Source organism: Hydractinia symbiolongicarpus, chromosome 13 (assembly GCF_029227915.1).
Source record: "Hydractinia symbiolongicarpus strain clone_291-10 chromosome 13, HSymV2.1, whole genome shotgun sequence".
Classification (NCBI taxonomy): Eukaryota; Metazoa; Cnidaria; class Hydrozoa; order Anthoathecata; family Hydractiniidae; genus Hydractinia; species Hydractinia symbiolongicarpus.
In genome coordinates this window covers 21,259,619-21,284,219 of record NC_079887.1, presented here as the reverse complement: position 1 = coordinate 21,284,219, position 24,601 = coordinate 21,259,619, and the positions used below count along the sequence as shown (strand labels likewise).

Sequence of the window (24,601 nt, the reverse complement as noted above, 5' to 3'; positions counted from 1 at the left end):
TGTTGAGGTCACTGAAATATAATTTGAAATAAATTACATGAAAGGCGTTTTGTGTGACTGTCATTGTTTAAGAACAAAGAGCAAAAAAATTTATGTAGAAACTTAAACCAGTATAAAATTCACAAAAAATCTCGGAAATAGCTACAATATATGAATAGTGTAGAATGTCAATTAATTTATTTAATGTTTGAGGTAAGTGTATCTTTGATTTTGTGTCACCTTGAAGTTCTTTTATAATATCTTAAATTAATGTTCGTTTTAAATCTTTTTTATTTGTTACATGTCTTGATGAATCTGTTAGTGCTTTTTTTACAATTCATGATATAAATGTCTCATAAATTGTAAAACGTTTTACATAAATAGGTGACAACTTACAATTTAGAATGTAAAACTACAAAAAGCTGTTATTTTTTTATAATTTATAGGGCGCCATGTTGCTCATATTTATGCCAGATTTCTTTCAGGTCAACAGCCTACTTGGTGAGGTATTGTTGCCAAAAAAATAAAGAAATTTAGCAGAATTAGAAAAAGCAAAGAAAATTGTCAAGATTTGATCAAAAAAGGGAGAATTAAAAATATTTTTAAATCTATGGGTAAATTTCAGCTATCTATAGATGCATCAGGGATCAAGTAGCTATTTTTGTTTTGAAGGAGGCTTGCTATGAGGAAGAATATGTCAGATTGGTGAAGAGAAAGATCAAAGAATGAATTATTTATTACAACTTAATTTCTGTATAATTTTTCCCCTGACTAGAAAATGGAAAATGATTTGAACTGAAATTGTTTTACCTTTGTTCATAATGTCGCCTCGCATCCACAGAATTCTGTATCTATTAAAACAGGACTGGTGTAGCTGGCTTTATTTGTGAGTTTTCAGGTTTTGTTTACATGAAGGTGAATAAATAAGTACAGGTATGTTTGACTATGTTTGTAAATTTGAGGTTTGATTATCAGACAGGAAAAAATTTGGTTGCTATGCGGTAAAATCAATAAATTTGTGAATGTTGAAATATTTTTTAAAATTAAAATTATTTTAAACATTTATTGGAAGATTGTTGGTATATGGTAATCATACGTACAAATTGTATTTTACATTTTTCCGTTCATAAATTTTTTTTCAATTTTTTAATACTTCTATTTTTTAATTATAATTCTTTTTTCTTATATTATAATTATATAATACATATAAATATTTTGTGAAGGTTAAAGGAACTATGTTATTGACAGTGATAGTAGAGCTGTATGATATCAATTTTTTGTAGTTTTATTGTTTCATAAATTTCTTCACATTCATTTTGCAGTTAATTGTTTTCAGTCTCTTTTATTTATTTTTTATTTTTATCATATTTTTGGGTACATAAGGCTAAAACTCCTTTCCTCTTCGAATGTTTTTTTACCATTGCCTAAGTTTAAGAAATAAAGGAATGTGGAAGGATAAAAAAAAACTAAAAAAGTAGGAATGACTAAAAAAATAACAACAAAAAATAATAGAAAGAAATTTTGCTGTAAAAAGAAATTGAGTAAAACGAAATAAGAGGAACAATGGCAAGGCTGAGATTTTTAAGTTTTTTTCTTTTTTTTTCTAAAACAACACAACAACCGTGGCGAAGATATACATTTTTTAAGGCAGACATTTTTGCAGAATCAAATGTGTGAAAACTTGCACTAAGATTTCAGTTTGCAAAAAGTTGTGATGTGCTAAAAAATAAAAAAATATGATTAAATTATAATAAAATAAGAACAAGCTCAGTCTAAACATATGAAAAAAATAAAAACACTTCAGGCGAGCCAAATTTCTTTTTTTTTCTTATAAAAAGAAAAATTCAGAAAAGCTATAACATAGAATTTTTCTTTAACGTATCAGACGAAACAGTTGTGCCTTCCTTGATTACTTATTTCAATCGTGTGGCTTGTCTCGTTTACATGTGATTATACTGTTATCTAAATTGATAAAATTCCAAAAAGAAAAAAATTGCGTAAGAGCTGTCTCTCATCTTGTTATTTCAATCCAAAGAGGTATGGAAAATAGGTTGTGCTAATTAAATATGGCTTCTAATTACGACCGCCGCAATAAAGAATTTAATTTCTTGGAGTAACGTAGAGAAGAGAATTCCAAACACAATGATGTCTGATCCTGAATCATTTCTTCAATGTTTATGCTTTAACAGAAAAATTCTCTGCGATGTACACTTCATCTGGTTTCGCTGTTTCGTTCTTGACAACAAAAGTTTATTTTACGCGAAAGTTATGAAAATACGCCACCAACATGCGTTGGTTTGTTCTGTGGAAATGTGAAATTTTTTATTAGCGAAATAATTTTCTTGTCTTTTTTCCGTTAAGGCGGGTTTACACTTAAACGAATGTGGTTGAATCCATCAACGTCGATCGATTCGACTGCATTCGTTTGAGTGAAAACTTGCCTTCAGTAACCTTTATAACGTAGAGTTCGTAAGGGACCTTGAAAATTAGTTGGAGTTAAAAAGTATGGTGTGTTCTGTAAAAAATTCTGTTCCGACTGTCAGGAGTAGGTTTTAAAGGGTTTTTTATTTATATCTTATAACAACAAAAGAGAGTTTGCAACTTCAAACACAATCCAATCTTTTTTGTGTAAACAAGGAGTAGAATTAAGCAAATTGTTTTTCCTGGCAAACAAACAGATCTTTGTTTATTTAATTTATGCTTTAGCATCACGCACAGTATTTAATTTACACCCACTCCTTAATTTCTTTACTGCAGTTGTCTTTAGGTTGCGGTACCCATTCCACGTTTTTGTAGGAAATAAAACATTTTAGCTGATCCTCTTCTTCTTCTTCCTCTTTCCTCATCGTCTGTCAGGATACAATAGGCGTAGAAGAGTCCTGGGGACGATTTGTGTTCCAGTAACAGTCCTAGCAACTGGTTGACAACCAGTTAAAACTATCTCGTTCAGATTTTAATAATTTCGTGTTTTCGGTATATGAATTAATTTCCATACATATTTTCTTGCGATTTAAAGGAAAATCTACCGCGCAGCAAACATTCGCGAGTCAAAAGAAATCAATGGATATAAATTACAATGAATTTTATTCTTTTAATGATTTCTAGCTAGACTTAACTCTGCGATAAGAGGAGTGTATATATTACAGTATGTCACCAACGATAAAAAGACATAATTTCAAATCGATTCGTCGCCACCACCCTTCATCCGGGGGTTAATTAAATACAGTTAAATTTCCTGGTCTCTTATAAGTAAGAGATGAGAGAGATCACTATACAGTATAATAATTGTATGCATTTGTCTCTCTTGCAAAGCTGTAGACACAAACAAATGCCAATATTTTAAATTTTAATGACCGTTGTAAACAAACAGAGTTTTCAGAGCTTTTTGGTGAGTAACACATTCGGGGAATTATTAATGATGTTTGAATAAGTGAGTAAAATATTCACTCGAAACACTGAAAAAGGGAAGTGTTATGCGGTCAGAAAACAACAGAAGTAACCAGCCAGAAGCGTTACTTGCCCGATTTTCTGGAGGTAAGAAAAATCTCGTCGGCCCTCAGAAAGATTTTCTATCGTTAGACGACTGGTATATTTACAAAACAAAGAAGATAAAATTTGGTCTTTTTACAGAGAATAACATCATCACTGATTATTCACGTGGATAAACTTTGTATTCAGCAGATTATAAAAATCGTATTTAAAAAATTGTTTGCTCTGTAAAGAGATAAGTTTTAGCACATAAAAATGTATAAATTTTATGCACACACTAAAATGATTGACCGAGTTTTTATATAATAGATGTTGTAATTCATCAGCTTAGTAACCGTCCGTTATGTACACGTGTCCGCTATATGACATGTCCGCCACATGCAGACTTGTATGTAATCTTACCATCAATAGAAGAATGAGATTAATCTTAACTTTGTATCAAGATATTGTATGTCAGCAGATGCTTTAAGATATGAAAAACATCATTTCGTATTTATTTGTTATGTATTATTATGGACGACAAGAGGAAAAAAATGTTTGAAGAATGAAAATTTGTGTCAGCGCTTCATACTAAGCTTTTGAAGGAGAGACTTGTCTTTGATATTGTAGAACAACTTTCTGAGTATTATTTTCTTGCGTACTTGTAGTGTGAGTGGCGAGCACTGGAAACGAGATTGTGAATCTTAACATACGAAATCACGTCTTGTTTTAAAGCTTATCTTTCACTACCAAATAAGTTATTCTCAAACCATTATAAAATATAAAAAAGCATTCGTTTCGCACAAATTTAACCTTAATGGTTGTGTTTTTCCTTTTAATCACTTCTATGACGCCATATTGGCCTGGTTCTACGTTAAAAACTACATTATTTTTCAAAAACTTTTTTATCTTTGAAGATTGCATTAAGAAATTCTAACATCAGCAAAAAATATCAAGTTTAGGCCGGTTTCGCCAAGTTGGAATGTAAATTCCATATTTATAAACCCTTATTTTCATATTCATTTTTTACATATTCTGGTCTGCAAAATACCACCACCTAGTTAGCCCAAAAACCATTCCAATAATTTTGCATAGGTACGTTATACCTGAAAAAGCCATAAGATAAATATTATCTTCCAAAACTGTCTAAGATGGTTATAAATTTGTCGACCAATGTCTGCTATGTATAATGTGTGCTACCATCAATGCAATGCCGAAAAATAAAATCATACTTTCCAGTCCCCATAGCATTAACAGCATTCATAGCATTCTATTTCATCTCAAAATCATCCGCTATGTGCTAAAGTGATCAACTTAGTGATCTTTTATAATTTTTCTAATAGTTTTTGCAGACTTGAGGATGCTTAAAGGCTTTTAGCTGACACTGGTATATACTGGTTTCATTATTTTCTTTTCAGTAAAAAGTAAATAGCTAAATGTTGCGAAAGGTAGTAAGATATTTGCCGATTAGTATTTTTTACCGGCTATTTTTGCCAACTTTTTATTGGTTAGTAGCTAAATTGCTCAGACAAATAAAAAAGCGAAAAAAAAATTAATTTGAAATCGCACCACGTAATTACTACTATAGAATTCCAAACGCTGTTATCAATGTGAGTTGTGTCTTGAATGTACAGACCATCTACACGGCTTACCCTGTTGTCTTCATGGCAAGACATTGATACCTACTACACAGCAGGAGTTACGCTTTGTACAGCACAGAGGCGCGTGAATTGTTGCGCAACAAGTAGGGCTCTTATTGGAAACCAAGCCTTTGAAAGGGGAGTCATATAAAGCAGAATACAAAAAAAAACCCACAAGTTGAGACAAAGGAGTTATAATATTTATTTATTTTCCATTCCATGATAAATAAATACTTCAATAAATTCGGACACGAAAACAACAAGCCACGTGCTGATATGAAAACAAAAACGAAATCTCACATAACACCAACATAGTATAAAAGTAAAAAAAATCAACACACAAATAATTTGTTTTAAAATTTTGCCAACTTTCCTAACTGAATGTTTCTTTTAGTATTTCTGACAACTTCTTTTATTCCTTGAATAGGGTTATTGAATTTGATATAAAAGAAACCGGATTCTTACTCTAAAAAATTATTATTGATGTGGTGTGGCGTACTCTTATCTTGCATGCACATGCCTTACGTCTATTCATGTATAGATTTGTACAATAAAGTAAAGCTACAGGGTAATTTGTAATTTGTTTCTTAACAGCAGCAGAGGTAAAACAATGGAAATCAAAAAGAAAGTGTTCCAACTAGGACTTGCAATTGGTAAAGCAAAATATCGAAATCCTATTAAAGTTGTTCCAAAATTTGCTGAATTTTTTAGATCTTTATAAAACTGCTTCGGAGGATCTGATATAAGGACATAGTTAAAAATGTAGCAACCATAGCAATGACTGGCTGCCGTGACACACAAGAGAAAACAAAATGTTTGAGTTTATTCTCTTCCCTTTATCAGGTTTTCATGACTTCATTGAAAAACTGACTTTTTACTTTGTGTTCAAGGTTGGCAATTGTCATCAAAAAAGACGTGCGTTGTGGAGCGTTGTCACAAACATTTCGAGTTTCAGTGATAAACTTTCGTGACCACAGCAACAAATATTAGTTTCTTGCTCACGAAATTATGCTTTTACTAAATTTCTCGATGCGAACGTGACTTCGAAAATACCATATCCTGTTTCTTGGGATTGTTTTGGTCACGTAACAAAAACATACACAAAAACATACACAAAATATAGCTAGTGTGCGCATAATTACACACAGATACAAGAAGAAAACTGCAAAGTATACACACAAAACAAAGGCGATATGCGCATTTAAAATCAACAACGCACTCATATACGAAGATTGCAAAACTTCTGAAATGCCAAATAAATATTTCCACATACAGCTACATTAATGCACAACAAGTAATGTTCCTCTGTTCCAATAAAACGATTGATTTCATTGACGTGTGTCTTCATAAAAGCCATTGGAGTTTTGTTTAATTTTTATCTAATAAAAACGGTAATGCGCATGCGTAACCACTATAAACGCTGCTTAGCGCAGCAATAAATAAATGACTTTAATATGTATTTTGTGTATTTAAGCCTGCTCGGATGTTAATTCTTGATTTATCTCTACTTGTGGTACGCTATCAGCTTCGGGTGGATTCTCAACTGTAATTTGCTGCGGCTCATCTGGCTCTGGAACAGGAGCAACCTGAACGAAAATAAAATAAATGCTGAACAAGAATTCTAAATTTTAATCAAAAATCACGTTTGTCAATGGTGGCTAAAGAAAATAATTAGACGGTTCACGTTTGGTACGGCCAGATAGCTCAATTCATTCTCTTGCTAAAACATGGCAGCACTTTTCAGAACAACCTACTTCTGGGGAATTGACGGCTAAGTGTGGTCGTTCTTCCCGTCTACGAAGCAATTCATAAATTATTGAATTAAAAAAAATTGGGAAGGAGCGTAGTATCTTCCACTATCTATTTCCAGAGTTTCTTTTGCCAAATGAGAATTTGTGATGAGACGTTTTGACTTTAATCACATTCGGATGCTGTGTCAGCCCAAAGAAGCAATAAAAGAACTCACATGAAATGGTTCGCTAAACCCTAAAACACATTCCATTTTTCTGCTCCAGTAGCCAAACATATAGTAGCCGTGCTCTTCAGGTACATCATCAAATAATACCATACAACCGTCAGTCCCTGTCGCATCTGCGCCAGACACAGACCATTCATACGTGTAATAATCTTTCGGACTCTTAAAATCCAGCTAGAATAACAATAGGTTTAAGTTGAAATTTGACTGGACTGGAATTTGTCAGTATTTCATAAAGAAACATTGTTTTTACTCAAATAGCTACTTGTGTCTTCGTATGGAAATTTATCAACATGTAGTAATAGTTGAAATTCGGTGATAGCAGGTGATAGAATACATTATTAAAAAAGCAAACCTGAAACCAAAATCTTTAAAATAAATCTCTATTTACGGTTTGATTTGCTTGTCCAGGGAAAATATTTATTCTCATTGTAAAAATGACATTTTGATTAGTGTTCACACATTCATGCGAATCAAAATATTTGCAGAAAACCAAGAGCAGATACAAACATATCCACACTTCGCGTGATCGTACATACACGCGTGTTTTTACAGAGATCAAATGAAATGTCTGCCATGTTTAACGTCGTATTAAACGCAGCATGGCTGACTTAACAACGATGACGTCACAGTGCTACTTTCTCATAAAAGAAATTCTTTAATGTCAGCAAATTAACATGAATGCTTCAGGTATGAAAATCATGGTTTATTAGTGCGCACGCTACACGAATTCATAGTAATTTACACGACCGAAGGTGTGTTGGAGATGTGAAAGGGTAAAGGATACGAATGATTTAAAAAGGAATTTTTACAACGAGAAGGTCAAAACTCTTTTTTGCGTGGTTCCTGTTGAGTGCGCTTTAGAAACAGGAAAATTTCAAAGAGGCTTACAGCATGATTTATTTAAGAAAACATGTTTTCGAATGAAGAAGAAATTTTCCGGTGCAGATTAACAAGATGTAAACATTAAAAAACGTCAAAAACATGAGTCATAATACTAATATTAGTGAACATCTGTTGTGCAATGAAGGAACGTACTGGGGTTTTTTAAAAGTACGTTGAATTAAAAATAAATCTTGAGACGTTTATAATTTTTTCCACGTTATACACAACAATTTCTTTTTCACAACCTTCTGAAGGGAATTAACTTTTTTAAGCTGGTGACAATATCGCGTAAATTAGTTCCCGCAAAAATTATTAGAACAACTCACTATGCGCAAAATTTGCGGAAAATTATTCTTTATAAAATTTATATTTTTTTTCTTTTTGAAAAACCCTTTACAATAATATTTTCTTCTAGAAAAGAATTACGTAAATTCCCACAGAAAAGAAGTTTTGGAGACAGTATAAATGTTTTTACATTCTTTTTTTTCAAAATTCGCGAAATTTTATTTTCAGGACTTTGTTACTTCGCAAGAATTACTGCTCGAGATAGTTAACTCATTTTTAAAAAAATATAAAATATCGTGAAAATTAATTTTCGCTACGAAGAAACGCCATATACTTGTTCTCAAACATTAAATATTTAGCAAAAGAAATATTGCCCACGCACATGACTTTATTATAAGTTTTGAAAAGATTCAGAGAAATGCTGTTTGATCTTTTAAAACAATTTGGTATATAGCCCTGTAAAACCTAGCATCAGTTCAAATCTTGCATAAAAATTTATCGTTTTACACATACATATTTAGATGAATCTTCAAATATATAAAAACAGACCATGTAAGACTTTCATTTGTCAATGATTATCTCAAATTCACAACCATATCTTTTTATTTGAACAAATCGACAAAAAATATCAAAGAAATTATTTTTTTGGTTACAGATTATTTTTCCCAAAACGTCTGTATACGCAAAAAATTCGGGACTTTCTAAAGTTTTTTCGAAGTTTATAAATATCTTATAAAACGCAGACCAGTTACAAGAGAACAGACTTAAGACTAGTGGAAAACTCGAATCAACATTTAGACAAATAAAGATGTGGCGAAGGGTGCTTTAAAGTACGTGGAAAAGTTTCTACCAGAGAAGGAGAAGTTTAAAATGTAAATTTGCATCCTGTAGTGCTGACTGTCGATCAAATTAGAAGTTATAGCTTTTTTACACAATCATGATGATAAGTTGATGTCACTACAATCTGTCAAAAACAGAAACTAATAAACCTTTGAAATTATTCTACCAATCATATAACAGTTACCATAGCAACTTACCGCATACAAACCAATCCAATCCCAGCTTGATGTTTCATATCCTTTCACGTAAAATATGCAGATACCATCCTAAGAAAAATTCATTCAACTTTGACAGTTGATAGGAAAGAAAATACTGACTGTGAAATTTAACGTTGTTACAACCGAATGAATTTGCCAAAATGTAGAAATTTCTATTGAAGAAAGTTTTTAAGTTGTACCAACTAGGCTGTATCAATAAGGCTGTATCAATTGCACCTGAATATAATACCAGCCACACATCACACCAAAAAGGTCTGTATGAATTTCGTGAACTTAGGATTGTTATTTTCATTTATAAACGTATAAAAAGAGTTTAGAGGAGAGGCTTATTGATTTCAACAGCGAAGGCGGAATCTTAAAAACCACCTGAGAAGATAGATATAGAGATATAGATATAGATAGAGACAGCGCAGCTAGGCTGGACACCCGAAACTTATCCAGGGTAAAGCCCAAATCCTGTGTACGCCACGATTTTCTCAAAACACACTTTAAAAAAACGTGGTGTCCTGCATCAATGTAACTTAAAATTAAATAAAAAAGTCTTGTTGGAGAGAGAAAGATGGCGTCCTTGCCGTGGAAGTTTGAGTATTTTTTCAGCAAAATTAAACAAGTTAAACAAAACCCACTGGAAGACTTCTGTTAGATCGTTATTTTTAAGTGCAGAAGGTCTTGGATACACACACCGGCAGAGTCATGCCAGAGACTATAAAAGGCTTGTACAGGTTAGACACCAATGTTTTATTTCCACCAAAAGCAACTGAATTTCAAAATAAACGACCTTCAATATTGTAAAGCATATAAAGGTAAAATTAGGTACTTTTCTTGGACGCCGCTACAGTCACTCACGTTCGTAGTGAAATTAGCGCAAATAAAAGTCGCAATGATGACTTTCCAATGTAAACATGATACATGTATATCTATAGATGTTGAGCTATAGATTTAAAGCCAAAAAATTCAAAATAGCAATCCAGTAGCGCATTTTTTCAACAAACGCAAAAGATGTTAACTGCAGCAACATTTAGTTAGATGTAGAGGTGAAAGCCAGCACCATGGTGATGAAAAGTTTTGTGCAAATTTTAACATTTTCTATCCACCTAGTTCTTCAAACTATTGATGTAAACAATCGTTTTCAGAAAAAATCTTAGATTCATATTAAACAGTGGAAGGAAGCAGTGGAAGGAAGTCATTTTATCAAAAATTTGTGTTTACATGCGTGGCCACATCTGATCTTTGCAAAAACAATATTGGCGACTATGATATTTGCTTGCGTGAGTAAAACCATGCACAAAACAATTTGAATAACAAAGTTTCCTAAATTTTGACCACGTGAGTAAAACACAATAGCATGCAGCCAATCAAAAAACACAGCCAGTTGTGACGCAAAAGAAATTGTTTGCGGCCTGTTGATTTTCAATTTTCTTCCAGAAATCCTGTTGTTTGCAAAAGAGACAGACCGATGCAAACATTACTTCCTCGCTAATATCGATAACCTACGCCATCAACATGGTAAAGATTGCTTAACGGATAAATTGGTCATTTGAAAACCAATGCAGGTGTATATCTAGAGATAATTCCTGCAGGAGAAATGCTAAATAATAAAAAACGACATGTAGCTATATACAAGCTGTATTGATATAAACAAAATTTCTGTTTAAATTTTTTTCGCCTAGCTCTCCCCAAAAAAAAACAAAGAAAAAGGCTTTACTAAATGGGGAAAAGTTTTGCCCACAATAAATGGTGATGACGTCACACGGAATCGAAGAACTGCATCATTAGTGGATATGTCTGTTTTTCTCTAATTTCATTACTGCACATGCGTCAATCACCAGAGCTTTACAACAACATAAACGCACGCCAGACAAATCCTTAGCCAATCAGAAGAAAGATTTAAAAATTACGTGAATTTGATTGGTTAAAATTGAGACAAACTTAGATCTCTTTCAACCATTGTCTGGAAATCTGTCTGAAAATTTGTCTAGTTTTTAGTGTGATAATTAATTGAAACAAAGATAGACGAGACTATAGAAATTTGTGTGCGAAAGATTTAAAAGGTTGAAATGTTTTTACACAAAGATTTTAAACACGTGTAAAAATTAGAACAAGAACAATCCTTAAAGATTTATATCCAACTTCAATAGCTAAATATTAGTTGAAATATAAAAAAGAGGGCGCACAGTAATCAAATTTCTGATAATTTTTTGTGTTGTTATTTCGATCTATCGTTTATTTGGTAACCTATATTCCAATTTTTTTAAGCTTATCACGCTTTCTTGAATATGAAGTGGCATATACCATGAAAAATACACCCAAAAAGATCTACACGTAAATGTTCACTGGTGAATGTTTACAACGAATTTTTGATTGTTTGTTTACAATCATAGCTCTTTTCCAAAACTTTGAGGCCGCCATGCCAGTTGTTTCGTAATGCGAGTTGCTTGGTAATGCCAGTTGCTTCGTAATGCGAGTTGTAAAGAGTTGTTGTTTTGTAATGCGAGTTGCTTCGTAATGCGAGTTGCTTCGTAATGCGAGTTGTTTCGTAATGCGAGTTGTTTCGTAATACGAGTTGTTTCATCATGCGCACACCTTAGAATGCGCGCCTAATACTTTTTCACGCTGTTGTTTACTTCACGTGTTTGCGAAAGTGACGTAGCTGCTGCTGCTGTTGCTACTGCAGAGATTTAGTTGATTAAGGCTGTATGTTTTAATATCACCAACAAACAAACAACTGTCTATATAATTTAAAATCATAGATTATCACGAGGGCATTTCGGTAGATAAAAAAAAAATCGGGAAATTGGATTAATCAGGGAGGAACTTTGCAGCAAATATGTAACCGCAACCATGATAAGATATTCCTGTACATGCCTTTTAATCGCGTATATAATATCGTTGCATAAAAAAACCCTCTCTCTCTAAAAGTGATTAAAGAGACATTGTATTGTCATAAAAGTTAGAACAACGATTTTTAGCTCACTAGAATACAACGCGGATAAAAATATGACGTCATCAAATTTAAAAAAATTTAGTCTTGAAATAAAGTCATCCCAAAGGTAAATAAATTCCTCTTACAATGGTATGTTTCAGAATGATTTACAAAACATTTGCACGGGGTTTATTTGCCCCCAAACATAGATGGTACTTCCCTTATTTTCTTTTAGAAACTGCAAAGCCAACTTCACAATGTTAACACGAGCTGGAAAATAAGGAGAACTTTCTTTTTTTCAATTTGTTCACGCTCGCGGAAAAAAAAACCGATCCACGACACTTCTTCTCTATTTAGTAACGATAACACAGAATCTGGAATCTACAAGTCATTTTAAAGCAGTATTTAACCACCTACTTAACGAATCAAGATACCACATAAAGTGTGACACCAGTTGCCAAAAAAATTAACCTGCAATGCTATTTTTTTTTGCATTTTATGACGCTAATTTGTCACTGCTAATTTGTTTGTTTTACTCCTATTTACGTCAAATTATAGCTCCCAAAAGATCTTTTTACATCGTTGATACAAAGATTGATAATGTATATGATTTTCATTGTGAACCATCTTGTAGTTTTACCTAATGATACGAATTTCGCGAGATACTGAGACAATTATACCAGCAGCAGATTTTAAAAAATGTTTCAAAACCTTTAGGTGATCCCTATATTTTCCGACTTATGCACATTTCAGTGGAAACATTCCACTGAAATGTGCATTTCTTGACTGCATCCAAGTGTACACAGACAACTGTCTACAATAAAATCTGCTCTGATATTAATGCGATGTTAAAATTTTTTGTCCACACAAAAGCAGTAAAATAAATATTTTCTAGTGGACGCTGGATATTCTAAAAAATTCTTTGAAATAAAAATAAACATTTTTTTACAGGGAAACACTTTGCTAAAGCAATTATAACGAGTGTTATGTGTCCTATTATCGCTCTTTTTGTTTACACTTTTTCTTACAAGTTGTGCAAGTTTCAGTCAAATGATAAAGATGACAATATAAATGGTTGCAACACCAACTGGCCAAAAAAAGTTAATTAAGTTTTCTTATACATGGCTATATTACTAATAAGTTACATTTATATTCTTTTCTTATATTTATTTTTATATTTTGGTATTTATAGCCAAATAAATGTTTTTATGTATATATTTAGGTACAGGTTTTTACAGAGCAAGAAACTTGCGTAATTAATTTTTTTTCCATATTGGCAAAACTTTTTTACAATGAAAGTTCTTGATAGCTACTGGAGGATTGCAATTGTAACTCAATGCTTCAGGGCGTTAGTCATATCAACTTTTTTATTACTGTAAACAATCTTATATCTTTCCACACTGCAGTTTTATCATAGCAAGAAAAATGCATTACCAAAAATTAGTTACTCGGAGTAAATACCATTATATTATCCATTGCTTTTCCAGGTTCTCCTTAACATTTTTACATTAGGACTATTATTTTGATTCGATTTGAAAAGATAGTTCACCAAATTAGAGTTGACTAACCTCTTCCGATGTCCATGGAATGTACGAATCATCAAATCTGAACTCAACAACAGGAGACTCTGAAAGCATTGCCTAAAAAAATCGATTTTAGATGTAAAAATCAGTGGCATTGATGTGTACCATCACAATAAATGCACATCCCTATAAACGGGTATTCTACACCCCTAATTATTGGCCTGGCTGTATGTACAAAAATTTCTCAAGTTAATTTGTCACTGAGAAAAGTGTGGTAGGTATTGGGTGAAGGACTTAACATAGATTGATTTAAATTCTTTAGAACGGCCTGAAACATGTCTGGATACCATGTGGTTTAAACTAAAGGTTATATGCCTGCAAAAGGCTGCAAATAAAATATCATATTTAATTCTTCTATTTTATGATTTTACATTCGAAACTTAATTTTGTTTTGTATGAAATTTGTTTTAACGGAACTCATTAATTTTTACGCCACGCCTAATTGTTCTTTCCACCAATCTTAGTTTTATTTGCAACGCATTTGATCGTTCCATATATTTTTTTAACAATCTATTTTTTGATTCACATGTAGTGCGTTTTTTACTGTTTGATCAACATGGTATTGACAACATCTGTTTGTTCATCATGAGGATGATTTGAACATATTTTGAATCAAGTTTGGAATAGTAAAGAAAATAGGTTTGTAAGAGGTAAGGACATTTCAAGAACTTTACAGAGAGGTGGGGGGGATTATAACCTCAAAATATCATGTAAAAATTTCTATTCCTGAAGAATGATAGAAACACAGGTCAATGTTACCAAAAGAGGTGCAAGTTATGGGACAAGCAAGTTCACAGTAGATTTCTTGATTGGAGATCGTGGAAAGTGAACAAACAATGTGAATCGAACATATACATTTTAAATCAATGTATTCTTATTTTATCTATATCTATACATTTGACTTATGTATGTCTGCGTGCACAGTGAGGCCACAGAATAATAATCATTGGTTTCTTTTTTTTACATCCGATAGTTAGGTCTTAGAAATCATGGCGGCACAGAAAAAATACGCTATTCTACGTTAAAGGCCTTATTTAAATCAGTGACATATTAAAGACATCAGATTGCACTTATAAGTCAACGCCCAAATAAATTGGAAAAGGTTCGGAAAAATTAACATTTTCTTCTGCGTGGATAAATAGGACCATCCAAGGCAAAAAATAGTCAAATTCCCCAAATTCGGCCCAACTTACCCGTTTTGAAATTCTTAAGAAAGAAAAATTTGTTCATTGACGCGTAATTGATGATATAGTAAAAATATTTTAAATCTTTTAATCTGTTCGTATTTTCAAGTGAATTACTCCACGGGAATTGCAGGCTAGCCATGCAGAATTTTCTACTTCACTTGGATTTCATTTACCACTTAGGGTCACAGAAATAAATTGATATAAAAAAAGCACAGGATTTAATTCTTACCGGAATTTGAACAATCATTTCTCCACTTATCGGCTTATGGTCACTACTCGAGTACGACATATGACTTGTATATGTTGTTTGTTCCATACTTAACACTTCTTTGGTTTCTTCTTGCCATAATATCCTATCTGTATAAGCTGGTAAACGACCTTTCAAACTAGAATATAAGGAAAATGCATTTGCCAAGACCTCGTGTTGAAGAATTATTTTACTATACAGAAGACATTATAGGTAGAAAACACATGGTGTTGGGTTATCAGACAACAAAAAAGGCGATCACCATTAATATTGCAATCAAAGAACTAATAAACATTGAAACAAATCGCCTTCTTTGTTGCCTCTGCCGGATATAAAGGTGTGTTTCCACAATGCCTACCTAATTCTACAAATAGATGTCTTCTTCCAGTCAGGTTGTAAGAGAGGAGAAGAACTGCTTCACAGATCGTGTAGTTTGTCATAATAAAAGCATTTTAACATGAATTTTTTTTGGTTGAATAAATTATTTTAAGTAACTTAGTTCTAGTAAAAACACTTTTTTTTCGAACATCAAGTTTTTTATATTTAAAGCATTAGGCTTGTTTTTCAAATAAAAAATCTAATTTATTATCTGCTTGGTGCACGCTTTGGTATATTATGTAAATTTTTTAAGTATTTTTTTGCTCTATTGTCGTCTAAATGTTTAAATCAGGTCACAATTTCATATAAATTGAAGAAAAGCTGACAGTGAAAAGAACAAAATTAGCTAATAAGTTACACATTTTATCTATCATAAAACGAATATAATCCAACTCTGCCAGCCATTTCAGAAGACAAACAACATCTAGACACATTTACTATTTAGAAGTCCTGCTTATTGCATGTGATTCATATTTTTTACCATTGAATTTGTATAGTGTAACAAATATCTGGTACAATTCTTTTACAATTGAGATAAATTTCTAATTTTATAGGTGGTAGCATTTTGAATTCCAATATTCTCGTCTCGTTATTTTCTAGTATTATAAGACCTTTTCAAAATTCACTTTTTTTCTAGCTATCAGAACTTTGTGTTTTGTTTTAAAAAGATAAAATTGGTCCGTAAAAGTTTTTGAAATTTTATTTAATATATCACATACCTGGTATCAAAATCATTTGTGTTGAGGTCGTATTTATAGGTGGGTGGAAACGTGATCTTGTACTCATTATATCCGACAAAACACTTTTCATCATTTTTGTTTTTACATAGCTAAAAAGAGCGAAACGTGATTTAAGAAATACCTCCCCATCAGAGACATTCATACCACAATTTTAATCAATGTTTATAGAAGATGTTTAAAAATTTTAAAAAATTAACTTAGGAACATATAGAATCCTTAAAGACAAGTGAATTATCTGCAGAAACTACGTTTACAATAAGGAGGTCGAAATATTACTAAAAGAAAAACAAAAAAGCTGGACGACCATGCATATGTGTTTTAAATTACGTTTACAATTTATTAGATCAAAGAATACTCCCTGAATGTGATATAAATGCACCCTACAGTAATGCATTGCATAAATTCATTTTTGCTTGTGGAGCTACATTTTATGACAAGCTCACAGGCTTCCTTCACGAGCTTTCCTATCTTTTCTATCTTTTTCCTTCAAAACACTTGCCAGTTTTCAAATTGCCATCAATTATAATTTACATTTTATTCTCATTTTAGTTTGAACATCCTTTTCACTATCAACATTGTTGCAAACATGTTTTTCGTTCTAGTGACTGGTGTTGGGTTTTTTATGTTTCACAGGTCATAGCATCAAACGCAACCTTCCAAAAAGTAAATCAGATTTGAACTTCCCTTAGATCTAAAACAAGAAGTTCTGGAAAAAGCAAGTAATTATTTGATCTAAATACGGCAGGAATCTTCTAGATGCTAAGAATAAAACAGAGAAAGCATCAAAGTTTTTTGAATGCTGTTCAATCTATATTGATTTATTAACGAGTTACCTTCGTTGAGAACTTATAAATCGCATTACAACGAAAGTTATCACTGGTAATTTGTCATGGAAGGATAACCAGCATAACTACATCTGTATCAAAGCTTATTAATATAAGAAAAAAACCTTTATGACAGCAAGTTAATTAAAAACTTGTTAAGTTGGTGGATCATGGTCTTCACATTTACACTCTCAGAAATAATTTGAAAATGTTTATTAAAACACAGCACCCACCATATATATACAATTTCGTATTTAGTCGAAAATAATTATTTTAAAAATTTTCATTATCGCTAGTAAATATTATAATCCGTAACAATTTGGCAAAAAGGAAGGCAACATTTTGAAGATGCTCAACTGAGCACATTGTCACATGAACAAGTTATGACACAAACAACAAAATAATTGGTGCTATCAAATATAAATTGGAAAAAGGATATGAATACTAAAGACAATTTCCGATGAAAAGCAGATCAATTTAAGATACAGTGTAGATCACATGCAAATAGTGGGCTTGAGAGAAATAGCAAAAGTAGCAGCCTCAGTTTCTAAGGTGTAGAAAGTAAGTTTTATGATAGAGAAATTAACAATGCTTGTCAGAAATGTTATCAAAGAAGCGTACAGATAAATGATGTTTCTTAAAAGCTTAATAGCATGTATAACCTTCTCTAGTATCAATCCTGGCGAAGTTATAGGCGATTATGGTATTACTGGTATTAATATTGGAAGTCTTGAATGACATTTCAAAGGAAATGTTCTGCCCTGGGCAAGTGAAGCTAAAAGATTAATGCATTGCACTTGAAATGTCACAAGACACTTTTGCTTTACTTGTTTACAAGTAATATTAATATTAACTGCTAAAAAAGCATGCAAATGGATATTCCTATGTTCTATTCAAATTCTACTCATCGCTCAACCTTTTTAGTTCAACTTATTTTAGATAGAAAAAATAATACCAACATGAAAATGTCACATGCTTGTTCACTTCAGTAAACTTATTATACTAGTCGTTAGCCCGTGGAAAATCCAACAGCAAAATTTCTCCAGAAATTGAGATTAAAAACCTCCCATGTTCAATTGACGTTCAAACTAAAAAATTAATTATAGCTGAAAAATTTACCAATACCGCTGAAGAGTTTTAGTTAACAAGTTGGTATTTAGGTTGACAATTGTTGAGTGCTGACATGAAGAACAACAACTGTTGATATTCCATCAAAAAGTAAAAACAGCCTTAAAAACACAGTTGTTTATAAAATATTCTACAAGCAGCCGAAAATAACAAACCTGATCATTTGCGAGAAGAGCTTCAAAGTCTTGTTTATTGACTAGTTCTTTTATATTAGATATTTCTAAGTCATCTATACGGTAGTTGAAATCACCAAGCATAATGACATATCTTAAAAAACAATTTTAAAATTCATGAACCAAAAGAAAATGTGATTGCGGAAAACAGCAGATTAAGCAGAGGATCAACAGAAAGATTTACTACTGTACAATCGTCGTATAACTCCAATATAAATATCTGATTCTTTGTGTTAGTATGAAAGTTGACATTAAAATGTTACATGAAATAAAATGAATAGCCAGTTATAGATTAAAGGTTTTTTCAGCAGCAGGGACAACTGCTATGTTTTAAAATGTTGTCTCAAGTTTTTATAACTTCCAAAAAAAAACGTTTTGTTGATTAGGATTTTGCAAGTTTCTATTTTAACCAGGATTATTAAAACATTTGACATGTCCTAACAAATGTTGCCATGGTAATTTATTGTTACAATGGCAAAAAAAAAATAGCAAAAAAACAAAACAATTTTCTTCAAATGATTGGAGATGTTGTTAATTTTTTTATTGCTTCAAAACCCTCTAGTTGTTTCAATTTTTTTTTTAAATTTATTGCAATAAAGTAACATTTATTGTCACTACACCGTGTATACTTCATAATTTTCAGAGGGATATTTTAAGCCCTAGGATTAATAGGTAAACGTGAATTATGCGGTTACGATGAAATTTGCTGATTTATGTTGAGACATGATCTATGTAAACAACTACTTAAGTGAAATTGAAGAAGAACTACTTTGTTATCACTAACATACTGTCAAGCAGTGAGCGGGATTCGATCCGCGGTCCCCAGAATCGGGAGCCGCAGATGAACCCACTACACTACGTGCGGCAATATGTTAGTGATGAACTCAGATAGTTTATCCAGATGGTGGGTATACATATAGGTAAATATTTATCATAGCACATCTGTATTTCATTCTCAACAGAGAATGCTTCACCCCAATCAGACCTCTGATCATGACGGGCGAGTATAATGCGTGTAAGTCATATTGAGTGGGTTCGTCTGCGGCTCCCAGTTTTGGGGACCGCGGATCGAATCCTGCTCACTGCTTGGCAGTATGTTAGTGATAAACAAAGTAGTTCTTCTTCAATATGACTTACATGCATTATACTCACCCGTCATGATCAGAGGTCTGATCGGGGTGAAGTATTCTCTGTTGAGAATGAAATACGGATGTGCTATGATAAATATTCAACTATATACTTAATTCAAACTAACTATTTTATTTTATGCTTTTCCACTCAGATACCTTTGACATACTAAACAAATGATTCACCTGTTATCTGTAATCAATGCTGATTCGCAATTAGGAAAAAGAGTTTTTGAGATGACAGCTTGGAAGTGCTGTAAAAAAGACAATAATATGTTATGCAATAATTATAAAAGTTGTTTACACTTTCATATTTTATTGGGCTAATCAGCATAACAGACACACCAAATTAAAAAATAAAATCTTACATCATTCCGTTGGAGGCTATACTGATCACCAGCAACAAAATGGTTATTTACAAAACAAAACGATTCATTATAAAGATCAAATCTAATGCTCACAGCTCCCTTGGTTCCCTACACAAGAGAACACAATATATTTAACACCAAGATCAGAGAAAAACGATTTCCTGTTTAAAAATATGGTGTTAATTAAGCATGACTGACTTACTAATAATCCATAGAAACCTGTTCGTGTGTATGTGGTTCGGATTTCTCGTATGTGTGGTAAATGGCGTGGCTTCGTTGCTACCAACAGTAGCAAACCCATCATTCGAACAGAATCAACCTAAAAGTTAGAGAGAAAATGCCTTAGATGGTAAAAACTTACAATGCAATTTATTTATACTTCAAGATGGTATGTCAATCATAAAATCACAACAAGCAAAGCTTTTTCCAAATTCTAAAAAGCTAAAACCTTTGAAAGTCCCATCCTGTAACAATGCTCACCCTGAGCAAGGCTACAGAATTTTTTATTAAATATGCCAGGAGCTTTTGTACAAACATTTTGTCAATATGCCAAAGTTTTTTCCAATTTTAAGCAATGAAAGACCTAACATTTTTTAAAAAAAACAAAGTTTTCTATAATTTTAAACTATGAATAGCCTTGTACAACTGCAATTTTTATATCAATAAACATACCATATCTATTTTATGGGAAAGTCAATATATTTACAGAAACCAAATTTCCAGGGTTAGAATTTTAAATATTTAGAAAAACTAACACCCAATAGTATGTGTTGTTATAATTCAATATCTCAGCAGGGTATGCAATTTTTTTTATGAAAAATTATATGCTCACCATAACAATTCCCTTCGTACTAAGAAACAAAAGTAGTCTCTTGGTCCAAGGATCATTTCGAATGTAGTAGTCAAGGAGAAGTGATGGTGGACTTGATGGAATTTCTTGAATGCTAAAATGTTAAACAGGATTTACCTCAAACAAACACAACAAATATATCCACTGTTAAGGTTAGAACCCTAACCTTTTTTTTCAAAGTGAAAAGAGATTTTCAATTTACACACCCAATAACATAGACATCTGCTAATTTGTCATGATGATCTTCCAGTAAGTGCAACCACTCGTCTAAATTATCATTTTTAGGTGGAAGCCCATGAACATTCCAAGATGATACCACAAACCTACAATAATTGAAAAAAACATACAATCTTATGCTGTTCATTTGACAAAAAACAATTTACCTACACATGTATCAAAGCAAGGATGTCTGCAAAAATTTTACCACTTTTTAACGTTTCAAGGTTTTTTCCCATTTTCATGGCTAGTTTCACGTTCTTTTGCAGTAATATTTTCCATATTTCAAAGTCTTTGAACACATGCACAAATTAAGGGAAACTCGAGTCAAACATAAAAAGACTCAAAATAGCATTACCAAACATTCCAGAAAATGGAGTATCAAAGACATGCAAATAAAACAAGTTACTATAAGACAACGTAAACTAAACAGAAATATTTTCGAGAGAATTCAATAATTTTCAAATCCTGACAAGCACCCTGAAACATCTTTATATAGAATTATGCATGGTGAAGTCATCTAACATAGATGAGAACTTGGGGATGAAAGGTTCAAAAAGCTCAGGACAGGTAACTTACTGTTTCATATTTAGTAATCAGAAAAGTGTTGCTTTTTACTGGCAATATAAACGTTTTTAAATGATCTACAATAATGGGGTAATGATAAATGAAAATACTGATAATATAGCAGGTAACTTGTTTTAATCTTTGTAACTGCAAAAAAATATGTATTCTAACAATTGTCTGACTTCTGTCACGCAAATGTTGCATCACTACCTGGTCACCAAATTCCTGTTGACATTTCATCCTAGTGGTGTTTGGCAAACTTGTCTATAGCATATGCTATTTTTCCCATTGATAAAAGCTTAAGGAGGTCAAAGGTTTTTGGGTACTGCCAGTTCCAGCTGCAGTCCCTGGCTGGGGCAAGGTTGGTATAATTTGTGTCACACTATTGATGTCCTTCATGTAAAATTATCTTGATTACTATTAATAACAAACATGGCAGCATGAACAAGGTTGACAAATAAAAAAAACAACTGTTACAAGTAAATCGTAAAATTATATACGTAAAATATTAATACACTAGGGTAGTGAAAAAATTGTTCATGCCATTTATTTCACGGTTAGGGTGAAATGGCGTAACAGAACAATCATTACCCACAAATTTTATGGCCTGCTTAAGATCATAATTTTTTTTGAAAAAATAGGTCATCAGATATCATGTTGGAATTTTGTTCTATTGGTACTGTACTGATACCAGAATAAAGGCATATTTGTAAATCTTTGTTATATATGTCAGTCATGGCAATTAAAATTGAAATTCGACCATCCCTTATACTTTGCATTGATGATATAATGTGGAAAACATTATTTCAAGTGTCTATGGCCTAGTAATTATAGAGTTCCCTTTAAAATAACAAGGTCTGTGGTTCACTCCACAGTGCAGGCACCCAGGCAAGTGCTTTTACCACAGCTGCAGGTCAACTCCTACCATGTGAGGAAAATTAGGAATGCTGTTGTATAAACAATGTAAAAATTCAGAACACAGGATTCACATTAATAACAGTGTTTTCAATACCAGAGTGACAATATATAAATAATCAGAATAATTATTATAATAATAATTCTCTCTCTTGATTAAAATATCTTTATATGTAACAGTGCGTCTGCAGTTTCCCACTTCCCCCTTGCTTGTATTTGTAATGACAACCATACATCAGTATTGTTACTGTTTGAATGTCAAATGAAAACCAAAACTTTGATAGATATCCTAAACGAAGAAAGTTTAATATTGGTCTGTGAAGACTTTGTTCACAAAGTAAGGTTCATCAGTTCAAAACGGCTGCAAAATCATTATCGCCATCACCATCAAGCATCATTACTCCCCATCACCATCACATATCATCACCACTCACCATCACCATCAACATCACTCACCATCACGCATCACCCACCATCACGCATCACCCACCATCACGCATCACTCACCATCAAGCATCATCACCATCAAGCATCATCACCATCACTATCTACATCACTCACCATCAATTAACATCACCATCAATCACCATAATTATCACCATCACCCTCAATTACCATCACCATCTATCACCATTAAGCATCACCACCATCACTCACCATCACTATCACATCACTCACCATCAATTAACATCACCATTAATCACCATAATTATCACTATCAATCACCATGACCATCTATCACTATCCACACAACCCAACACCAGCACCACCACCATAACCAGATCATCACTTTTAATTATCATCAAACACCATTAATTGCCATAATTATCACCATCATCATCATCATAACGTCCTTTCTCTATGCTAGCATAGATTGTACTGGGTACATTAATAATCTTCCAATCTGACATAGCCTGTGTTAAATCTAATATCATGTTCTGTGGCATCTGTCCCTATTATACCTTCTACTAAGTTCTTCTCAGTTGACTCTTCCACCCAAATAGTCAAGACAAATGACCATTACCCAGATGGCTGCGTTAAGGCGTTGAAACTTGCCTTTGTCCTCCACATGTTCATGTCTTCTTTGGTTGCAAAAAGTTTGGTTGGTTTCAATTTCAATTTCACTTCCACTTTTGTCATATAGCTTACTTGTCATACTACTGCTTCAACAGGTGGCACTAATGGGGCTTTCAGGACAGCTGACTGGTAAAGATATTTCTGTATTACCTGGAGTTTTTTCTTGTGGGCTAGCTAAGTGAAATGGAGTATCTATATCAATGTCAGTTTGACCTCTATTAGCTCATATCGATCAGTTAGGCCAGCAATAAGGGGGTGGAATTCAGGTTTCCTAATTCATCAATTGCTTACACACAACTTTCTTCTTTATATTCCCATTTCACAAAGTCAACAATTTTACCAATGTGTCTAACTTTTTTTGCTATTTTGAATTTCTGCAAAAATGGATTAGAAAATCGCATTAACTCATGGTTTTTTCCATAATTGCAACCAATTTTTCTATTTTATATAGCATGAGTTTGGTAAGAGTGGCACTCCATTCCTAAAATCAACAAAAACCAAAACTCTCCTGGGCGGAGAGCAAGGAATTTTAGATCCTAAAAAACACATGCAGGGCAGAGGTCAAAGACTGAAAGGGTAAAAATAGGGAAACGATAGCTAAAAGGACTAATTCTAATGTCTTTTTCATCTTGTGTTATTTTTGAAAATCTATACATTTTACTAATACGATTTTACCCTACATGGTCTGTTTTTTTTTGCCTACAAGAATGGCATGTACAGACTTTTGTAAACATTGGAAAGTTTTCTCTAATCATCTGTCAATAAACTTTGCGGTGATGATTTGACATTGATAAGCAAAAATTGCTGCTATATGATATATAATTTGTTATTAAATTCCATGAAATCATTAGAATATTTATATAAATATAATTGTTTTAAATAAACATACCTTAAAGACATCACTCAGAAAAAAAATCTTCTGTCTTCTAAAATTATATATGTATATTTATAAACTAAAAATAAAGGGTAAATGTGTAATGTGCAATAACAATGATAATTGTCATAACA

General features: G+C 32.4%; 2 protein-coding genes across 2 annotated transcripts in view; one reads left to right on the top strand and one right to left on the bottom strand.

Annotated features, from left to right (window-relative positions):
• The window catches only part of LOC130622911 (RPA-interacting protein B-like), a 97,426-nt gene that overhangs the window by 2,515 nt on the left and 70,310 nt on the right, over positions 1-24,601 (top strand). The gene's annotated exons all lie outside the window — the stretch shown is intronic.
• On the bottom strand, positions 5,266-24,575 carry LOC130622906 (inositol polyphosphate 5-phosphatase K-like). The gene is made up of 13 exons (XM_057438366.1): positions 24,483-24,575; positions 21,025-21,141; positions 20,801-20,912; positions 20,171-20,287; positions 19,969-20,076; positions 19,787-19,854; positions 18,456-18,567; positions 16,328-16,437; positions 15,213-15,369; positions 13,782-13,853; positions 9,270-9,338; positions 7,054-7,236; positions 5,266-6,673 (listed from the first exon to the last, which is right to left on the bottom strand). The coding sequence occupies exons 1-13, from the start codon at positions 24,491-24,493 to the stop codon at positions 6,557-6,559; spliced, it is 1,353 nt and encodes a 450-aa protein (XP_057294349.1). The 5' UTR covers positions 24,494-24,575; the 3' UTR covers positions 5,266-6,556.

Excerpts from the sequence above, each read along its gene's own strand:
- LOC130622906 (XM_057438366.1), bottom strand. Across the intron at positions 20,077-20,170 it reads CAGGTTTCTATGGATTATTA|GGAACCAAGGGAGCTGTGAG; the intron begins GTAAGTCAGTCA and ends TCTCTTGTGTAG. Across the intron at positions 9,339-13,781 it reads TTCCATGGACATCGGAAGAG|GATGGTATCTGCATATTTTA; the intron begins GTTAGTCAACTC and ends AATTTTTCTTAG.